The 9,324-nt window shown below is 32.6% G+C and overlaps 2 protein-coding genes across 8 annotated transcripts in view; both read right to left on the bottom strand.

Moving 5' to 3' along the window:
- Positions 1–264: 264 nt before the first annotated feature.
- Positions 265–2,670, bottom strand: LOC126752117 (uncharacterized). 2 transcript variants are annotated; one of them, XM_050462687.1, is made up of 3 exons: positions 2,264–2,670; positions 1,756–2,206; positions 265–526 (listed from the first exon to the last, which is right to left on the bottom strand). In XM_050462687.1, exons 2-3 carry the CDS (start codon positions 1,874–1,876, stop codon positions 339–341), a joined length of 309 nt encoding a protein of 102 aa, XP_050318644.1. In that variant the 5' UTR covers positions 1,877–2,206; positions 2,264–2,670; the 3' UTR covers positions 265–338. The 2 variants fall into 2 exon arrangements, with proteins under 2 accessions (XP_050318644.1, XP_050318643.1); XM_050462686.1 differs by having other exon boundaries at positions 1,756–2,670.
- Positions 2,671–3,922: 1,252 nt separating this feature from the next.
- LOC126754154 (cGMP-dependent protein kinase, isozyme 2 forms cD4/T1/T3A/T3B) overlaps positions 3,923–9,324 on the bottom strand; it is a 137,207-nt gene continuing 131,805 nt past the window's right edge. For all 6 annotated transcript variants that reach the window (XM_050466099.1, XM_050466100.1, XM_050466101.1 and 3 more), the window contains 5 exons: positions 7,896–8,132; positions 7,671–7,820; positions 6,932–7,551; positions 6,677–6,866; positions 3,923–5,297 (listed from right to left, as the gene is read on the bottom strand). In XM_050466099.1, the coding sequence (XP_050322056.1) occupies positions 5,132–5,297; positions 6,677–6,866; positions 6,932–7,551; positions 7,671–7,820; positions 7,896–8,132 (1,363 nt within the window). In that variant the 3' untranslated portion in view covers positions 3,923–5,131. The remainder of the gene's footprint in view (positions 5,298–6,676; positions 6,867–6,931; positions 7,552–7,670; positions 7,821–7,895; positions 8,133–9,324) is intronic.

Below are 9,324 nucleotides of genomic sequence, written 5' to 3'. Positions count from 1 at the left end.
AAACCACAGACACCAACCATGTGCACACAGGTACAGTACGCAGAGAAAATCGGTACAGTACGCACACATATTTGTGATCGTGCTATTGGTAGACAGAACGCAAGTGTGATGTTAAGTGAAAAGTTTTTGATTTTTAGCAAGTACTTACCAGGCATAATAAAAAACACAATTTACTTAATATTTTTATTATTTATATACGTAATATTTAAAATAAAATTAAAATATAAATATGTATATATTTATGTGCGTATGAAATTAAAAGGATTTTTTCAAATCGGAATGATTGCTTTATTAATTCACAGATATTTAAAATGGACTTTTGGTATGCGCCATCATTTTTAATAGCGCAGTATTGGCATATTATCGCGTCGACATTCCTCGAAGGTGAGAAAATATTTCGTCATTGTATTTGTAGCACAGCTGCTGGTATAGAGGCTCACACAATTTCCGGTGGCGGCATTGTAGGCATAACGGTGCAGCTTATTGTCGCAGAGCAATGGCATCGGCGGTAATTTACAGGCGGGAACTGTAATTCGAGAGGATTAAATATAAAAGTTTTGTCAGATTTGGTTCGGCAGTTTTGAAATGTGGGCGGTGTTATGCTAATTGAAGTTTAAATGTTGTAATAATTATGTAATTAATTTCTATTCTATTATATCTATAATCAAGTATGTTAGTATATACATATGTATTTACGTATATTTACAGATTTTGGTTATCAAAATCGATATATTACTACCAGGGTTTGGTTAGATATCTATTAAAGGTAAAAAACAAACAAGCAATCACAACTTTCTGATATTAATAACCTATATTTCTAATACTAATTAGTTGAAGACATAATAAAATATATAAAAAATATAAAAATATTAATAACAAAATTATCAAAATATCTGTAGACTTAAAAAATACCTCGATTCTATCTCTGTAAGTAATACTGAGTATACTATACATGGACCACCTTATGTAGCGTTTTTTCGCCTTTATATATAAAAATTAATTGATTTTGGTTAGTCTCGCTAAAGCTCGAGAACGGCTAGACCGATTTGGCTAATTTTGGTCTTGAATTATTTGTGAAAGACCAGAGAGGGTTTAAAAGGTGAATAAATAGGGAAATGCTCGTTTCCTTTTGTTTTTCCTTGATGTGTACCCCGTCCTTTGGAAATAATATTGAAATAAGAGTTTCTTAGAATTTTTATCTTTCTAACTACATATTTATACTCAGAAGGTCAAAAATAAATTTAATTTCAGCTAACTTCAAGGTAAAAATGACGTGGCCGATTTGATATTGTCTGACTAATTTTTTGTGTGATTTTGGATAAATTGGTGTGACAATGTCAGAAGCCGTCACCAAGTTATGAGGATAGGGGTTAAGAAACGCACTACTGTAAGGCCCTCACTTTGTTTTTTTGTCTTTATTTCTTATGTTTTTTTTTTGCTTTGCTACCCCCTATAAACCGATAATATGCTGACAACAACTATCATACTTTTTTTTTTTTTTTGTTTTTTAATCTTGCTTTTAATATAACCACCATATGGACCACCTTATGCCTCAATTTATTTATATTCTTAATTTTGCCATTAAACAGTGTTTTAAATAGGCTTCTTATAGTTTAATAACTTACTGTATTAACTTTTGACCCACAAAAGTGATAAAAAAAACAAAAAATAAAAAAAAAATCGACAAGAACAATATAAAATACAATATATAAGTAAATGAATAGGCATATTATATTTATAAACATTATCACATACCTGATCGGTTGACGGCCAGACTATTATCAGCGCAGATCTTTTGTGTTGCGCAGACAAGTAAAAGCAGTATGGCAATTACTCTACGTAACGGTAAAAAGTCAAATCGTTCAAAACGCAGCATGTTTTGTAATGAAGTTTTGGCTTTTGTATTTTGTTGCTTTTGCAAATATATCACATAAATCACAAGGGAGTTAACTCCAAGATCACTAATTAAGGACACTTTAAGAATGGGACTGATCGGGCACGGTGCGCGTTCGACTACTAATTCGGGTTTTGTATTTGAAACATACTTTTAAAGCTTCTTCGCAGCTGCAGAGGCTGAAGACTAGCCGGAGTTTCTAGGGCTTTTAACACTTTCTAGCGCAGAACACATCAGAAGAAAACTCACGCCCACTGACGTCCCGCACCGGCAAACGATTGCATTCGCGTTTTTTCTCGTGTTGTGCAGCAGCTGTGACAATAAATTGCAATTATATTTATTAAAATAATTCTTTAGTTTTAGACCAACTTTTCAGGCAATTTCTTTTTGTATGTTCTCTTTGAAATCGTATTTTATTTTTATGTTTCTGTTGACGTTCTTTCTTTTTAACTTTTAACACGCGCACCTTCGGCGAGTTAGACAAGCGTCAGCAAATGAATTATTCTAATTGAGCAATGAGTAATGCAGATTCTGCATTTTCTGCGACATAGCTATGTATGTTTTTGTTGTTGTTGCGGTTTTTTGTTACGCTTTGTTTTTACAATATATTTAATTATGTTGAGTGACAAGCGGCGCACGACAAACGAAAGAACGCTGCGAAAACTTCAAAAAGTACATTTTTTCGTTTCGAGTTGTTTACTGCGATCGCACGTACGGCAAATGGGGAGGAAGCGTGGCGGTGATAACTCAGTAGGCATTTGTTTTCAAGAAGTTATTTTTTCGCTTTGCGGAACTACACATTGGCCACGTATCTGTGTTGGTTGAAACTGTAGAAAGCACTTTAACCACGCGCTGTTGTTGTCAGCATGCGACGCACAGTGGGTTATTTTGCAAAAAGTTGCCAAAATAAATAAATAAAAAATCGTTAATTTAATTAAATAAATAAAATTAATTATATTTTTCGATAGAAATATAATTTATAATTTTTTTATTATTTCATATATTTTTTAAATTCATTTATATTTTCTTTCATATACTATTTTTTCTTTCTTCTAATAAAAATAAATAAAGGTGAAGATTATTGTGTAATTTTTTCACTTTTAAAACATAAAAACAGCACATTTTCTTCAAAAAAAAAATATTTTTTAATAAAATTGAAAACTCACATAATTTTAAAAATTTTGAGGTTATGATATGTAAAAATAAAAAATAACAAAAATTATGAATAATTAAAAAAAATTATATTTGTGCAATCTCACTATATTTTCGTAATTTTTATATTTTTTAGGTTAGAATTAATGTTTTCAGTTCAGGAAAATTTTCGAATACTTTTTGTTACTACACAATATATCAATATTCAATTCGAAATGGAATATGTATATTTTTGATACTTTTCTAAATTATGTCTACTTTTGAAAAAAAAAATATTCCAAAAATTTATATGTATAAATTTTTTAGGTTAGGATTTACTTTTTCAGTTCCGAAAAGTTTTCGAAGACTTTTTCATTGCTAAATTATTTAGAAAATATTAAAACTAAGTTATGTAAATGAATATACGATATATTTTAATTTCTAAGGTAGTTAAAATCTTGAGGTTATATATAAATTAGGGTGTTTCATTTAAAATAAAAAAGTAAAAAAGAAAGACGGAGTGCCTTACCGTAAAAATGAAGAGCTCGCACTTGGACAGATTTTCTTAGAAGTGTCTAAGAACATATTTTTTAGAGTATCAACCGAAAAAAATATTCGATTTTTTTTTGCCCACCCTAATGTATATGCATATACATATATTTTGTTAGTTAAAATTCTTGCTTTAAAACGAATAAGCTTTAAGGTATATTTATGTTTAAAAGTTTATTGAAATAACCTTATATTTTGTATGTTATTATTCATATGGAAAATAAATAAAGTAAAAAGAAGTAAAAAATAAAAGTAATTAAAAATAATTATATTTTCACTTTATACATATTTTTTTTTTATTTTAATTTGAAAAATCGTCTGCCCTATCGCTTAAAGAAAATCGCCGCATTCATAATTGTTCATCATTTTATTCATATACATACATACATAAATTTACAATATATATAATAGATATACAATTTAGGTATTTAGATGTAAATTTTAAAGTTAGTAACTAACAATTATGGTTGTTGTAGATATTTAAATATTTTTGCTTTACAATTCATGCAATGGCATACAATAAAAAATAACAAAAGGCACTTAATTGTTGTATTCTATTAATTTCTATATGTTTGCATTTGCATCTACACTTGTGTGGCAAACAATCGCTTCACTCACAATCAACAAGTTAAAGGTTATAAAACTAAAGCTAAGTAGTAGGTATGTATGTAATGTTTATATTAGTTTTTATTACGCTATAAACCCCACAAATTTGCAAGAATATATGTATATATATATGACCAAATGTATATATGTATGTACCTTCTCATGTACGTATAATTATAAATTTTAATTAATGTATGAGCTTGTATAAAAATTTACCATGTACATACATTCATATGTTAATATAATTTTCGATGCAAACATACATATGTATATGGTACAAAGCGGCATAGATTTTCTCACGCTTGTTTATACATATATATTTTTTTTCAAATAGTATTACAATAAAATTTATTTTTCCCCACAAATTTTATATAACTAATAATAAAGCAAAGACTTCGTTGACATTTATATACAGTTATGTATACCAAAGTATGTATGTATGTAAGCTATTATATAAATATTACAGACATGAAGCCAATGTACAAATAATTTTAAGAAAGTTAATAGAAAATGAAACAAATCAGTATGTATGCGCTTCTTATAGCTTGAAGAAATACATACATATGTATGTTTTTGTATGCCATAAAAATGTTTAAATATAATTTCAATAAAAAATAATTAATTAAAATTAATATAAATTCTTTGCCAGTACACACTAAAAATATATGTATTATATTAATAAGTTTACGTAAATTAATTATTATAGAAATACATGTAGTACTATATGTATGTGTATATGCAAAATTATGCAGTTACATAATTATAGAAAATAGCAAAATATTTTTTTACAAATCTTTCCCCTTTCTCTTTTTAATATAACAGCCAAAAGAATTATGTACGTGTATGTGTATGTGCATTTTTACAGTGTTGCATTTTGACCTTAGTTTTTTAAGCTTAGTTCAGTATTAATTATTATTACATTTTTTTATACTCCCATTTATAGACCTCCACTTAGAAGTCTTTATCCCAACCGGTTAAGTCATCTGGCGGTGGGCCCTCTGGATCTGGTGGATAGGCATCGAAATTGGTGGTGTCTATGACGCTCTTAACGGTCGGCTTGATTGGCGGCTCAAGTGTACGATTCTGCAAACCCAACCAGTAGAAGCCGTCGAACCATCTGTAAGCATGGAACATATTGATTATTTAGAAAACTCAAAATTTTGAAACTATTTTATTGATAAGCAAGCGAAATTACTTATACCTAACGAATGTGATGATATGATGTGTTGCATACGTACCTTTTATCCTTAGAACACTACTTTAAATAGTTGCTCATCCTTAGTGAATAAATTTTGTTTTTTTGAAAGCATTTTTTAAAAGTGAAAGCATTTTGAAAAAGCGAAAACATATTTTTAAAAATTACATAAAATTTTCTGATGCATTCTTTTTTTGAAAAAACTTAATGAATAAATACATATGTATGTGTATTTTATATTTTATCGAAATTATTAAGAATAATTGACATTCATCAATATTTTCTAAAACCTTAATATGATTCAATGCTTTATGATCTGCTCTGTTTTAGCCTTGTACAATTAAAATCAGAGCTTTTAACTCAGGTTTTATTAGAAAAAAATAAAGTCCATATTTACTATAGTCATTCTAACTTATGATGACCGGCCAGTAGAAAAGCAAATCGTTTGAGGTACGAACTTTCTGCTTGACTTCATCTTCCTTTTACAGAAAGTCAACTAATATCATGTTAAAACCAAAAATTTGAAATGAATAGCTTACATTTAAAATGTTCACTAATCTAGACTTTCCTCACTGCCGTTGGAGGTTTATAAAAAAAGGTGTTTTTGACATTGACAAAATCACATTCATTATTTAAAAGAAAACATTGTAATGTCGTATATTTTGTAACAATATCGCCTTGCTTTAAACATTTCACATTTAATGGAAAAAATTGATTAATTTTTTGATTTGAGAAGTCGATTGCCAGTTGAATTCAGATGTACTACATTTAATTTATTTGTTTATTTAAATTTTTCCCATTGTAGTGTCTAAATCAGCTGTGATAATTTGATAAATTTCTCTATAGACAAACGATGGCAGAAACAAACAGAAATCAGAGCAGCACAGGGAGATTTTGAGAAGATTAGCTTCAAATCTCTAATTAATTTTAATTTTTAACTTCAATACATGCTTGAAATCAATTTCTGTCAAAAGCTTTTTCTAAGCTCAGTCTGACAAAACTGGCGGTGTAAAGAATAAATAAGCAGTTGTGACACAAAAAAGCTTATTAAAATATTTTTTTTTGTGCTCAAAGGATTAATGGCGAAGAATCATATATGTATGTATGTATGTATACATATAATTTTCAGAAGAAAAATAAGTTGTCTGGCTGTCAAAAATTTCGAAGTGTGGTTTAAGTGGTTAAATATAGTAATTTAAAAAAAAAATATTGACTATTCTGTATATATGTATGTATATAATTTGCTTGAAAATGATATGACAGCCACATGGTAACATGATAAATAATTGTAAGCCACTTACCGATGCTTTTGTATTTCACTAATACCACCGCGTTGATAGCCTAAACGTTCAGCAGGATTATCACGACACAGTTTCTTGATTAGATTGCTGGCATTGCGTGTAATATCGCGCGGAAATTCGATGGCATCAATACCCTTCAATATAATATTGTAGGTACGCATGGGATCCGAGCCAGTGAATGGTGGCGTGCCTGCGAGGAAATCAGAGATTACATTTAATATAATATAATTATGCTTTTTCCAATTGTATAATTACCCGTCAACAGCTCGAACATCAGCACACCAAGTGACCAGTAGTCGGCGCTAATGTCGTGTCCCCGATTCAATATCACCTCAGGCGCTACGTACTCCGGTGTGCCGCAGAAGGTCCACGTCTTGCGACCGGATTGTAGTTTCTTGGCAAAACCGAAATCCACCAGCTTCACATAGCCCTTCTCGTCGAGCAACAGATTTTCCGGTTTCAAATCGCGGTATATTATATTGCGCGAGTGCAGGTATTGGAACGCCTCCACCACACAGGCGGTGTAGAAGCGTGTAGTGGCATCATCGAATTTACAACGATCGCGCAAGATCGTCCACAATTCGCCGCCCAAACAGCTTTCCATTAGCATGTACAAATATTTGCGATCCTTAAATGTTTTAAAGAGCTTCACAATAAATTGACAATTGGCCTCGCCCATAATCTCCTTTTCGGACATAATATGCTGTTGTTGGCGCGTTTCGACAATTTGTGACTTCTTCATCTGTTTCAGCGCAAACGAACGGCTATTGTCGCCGTTAATTTGCACCAGCTCAACACGACCGAAACCGCCAACACCGAGCGTGGCGATTATGCGCAAGTCGGTCAGTTGCACGTTGTCGAATTCCTCATTGATTCTGCGCAGAACAAAGAAAAGAAAGCAAATTAATGCATTTAGCATGAAAATGTTGTGAAGAATGGTGTTAAGCCGCGGTTGCGTGCAGAACATTAGCGTGTTTTCGCTTCGTTGACTTACTTTTTACGCTCTCCTATGCATTCGTCATCGTAGCGATGCTTAATTTCATCTAAATTCGATATGAGTTGGTTGAACGTCTCGCGATCGATCACCAGGCAAGTAACGCCATCGGCGGAATCACATATAATATTCGCTGTGCGCAAGTCATCGCTGCAAAAGTGTAGAAATGGCAAGTATAAATTATTATTTCTTTTGTTAGTTAGTGGATTTATTTGTGGCACTCACCCTTGCAATGCTTTCTCGCCGAAGAAATCACCTTTGACGAGTGTGCGTATGAATTTCTCTTCCTGCGTATCCGGCTGTTTGATTGTCACGCGCACTTGTCCCTTCGATATGATGAAGAAGGTATCACCACGTGCGCCTTGACGTACAATGTAATCACCCATCTGGTAGTGGGTCTCTTCGAGCACATCTGAGATTTTGATGAGTGTATCTTCGGGCAGATTTTTGAAGATTGGAACACTATAAATAGAACACGGAAAATATAATGATACAAAATCTTTTAACATAATATATCTTTACTATAAGTATGTACATATGTACGAGTATATTAAGATATATGTACTTCAAATATAATTCGAAAAGGTTTTAACACGCGAGGCAGGGCCGTTAGCCCTAATAAGCCAATAATAGAAAAACTAAAAAAATTAACTGGGTCAGTTGGATCCTGTGCTGTTCCAACTTCTTCAATCCGTCTAAAAAATACGTGCCTCCGTTCCGTTCCGTGATAACCTTTTACTGCAAATAACATTTCTGCTGGCGATTGATTCAAACTTGGAAACAAAAAAAAAGTCACACAAAGAAAAGTCTTGAAAACCGATGGATGAGAGACCCATTCGCGACCTCATTCGAGCAATTGGCCGTAGCAATATCGGAGGTGTCGGACGGTGGGTAGTCGAGGTCGATGATGTCATATTTCGCGCAATTCGACGTCGAATCCGATCAAAAGTCGGCGTCGTAGATCCGATTAGGTCCCCTCTTCAGGTAGTCAATGTGGCAATCGTCTTTTCGGTATAAAGGATAATCCCTGCACTCTTCGGAGCAGTCCGAAGTCTTCAGAAATCCGACTAAAGTATTAAATATTTTTTAGTTTCTGGTGTGTACCAATGGATCCATGTTTCAAAAACGATTGCGAAGAGATGCAGATCGCGCTTAACAACGTCAAACACCACTCTGAAGTGGTATCACGGTTGCGCTTGTTGTCCAGAGTTAGCAAACGCCCCACTCATCTCGCCGGCAAATTTCTCATATCCAATACTTCATGCAGAACATCACTCAGATAATCTTTTGATATGCCTATAGTGTCAGCTAGATCGCTCATATTCAATAAACTTTCTGTAAATGCATGATTTCTTGATATCGTGGACTTTTGCCATGATATCTTCCGCTGTAGCAGTTTTCAGGGCCTCTGGCCTTAACTTTGATCAAAAGATTGCTACAAATAGAGTCAACATAGATGGATTGGAAAGATTCTGCGGAAGATTTATGGTCCTGTGGGCATAGACAACGGCAAATACTTATATCGTTCAGAAAATTAAGGACAGCGGCTATGCTGCCTAGGTCATGTCGCCCGAATGGATTCGACACAGTACCCGCCGGCGGAAACAGAGGAAGACCTCCACTCTGTTGAAAAGACCAGGTGGAGAAGGACTTG

Source organism: Bactrocera neohumeralis, chromosome 3 (genome assembly GCF_024586455.1).
Source record: "Bactrocera neohumeralis isolate Rockhampton chromosome 3, APGP_CSIRO_Bneo_wtdbg2-racon-allhic-juicebox.fasta_v2, whole genome shotgun sequence".
Taxonomy (NCBI): Eukaryota; Metazoa; Arthropoda; class Insecta; order Diptera; family Tephritidae; genus Bactrocera; species Bactrocera neohumeralis.
This window is presented reverse-complemented; position numbering and strand designations above follow the sequence as displayed.

Bases quoted from the DNA above. Each gene is read 5' to 3' on its own strand.
- LOC126752117 (XM_050462686.1), bottom strand. From the start codon at position 1,876: ATGCTGCGTTTTGAACGATTTGACTTTTTACCGTTACGTAGAGTAATT. The intron at 527-1,755 runs GTATGTGATAAT...CTCGAATTACAG, and splicing joins TCTGGCCGTCAACCGATCAG to TTCCCGCCTGTAAATTACCG.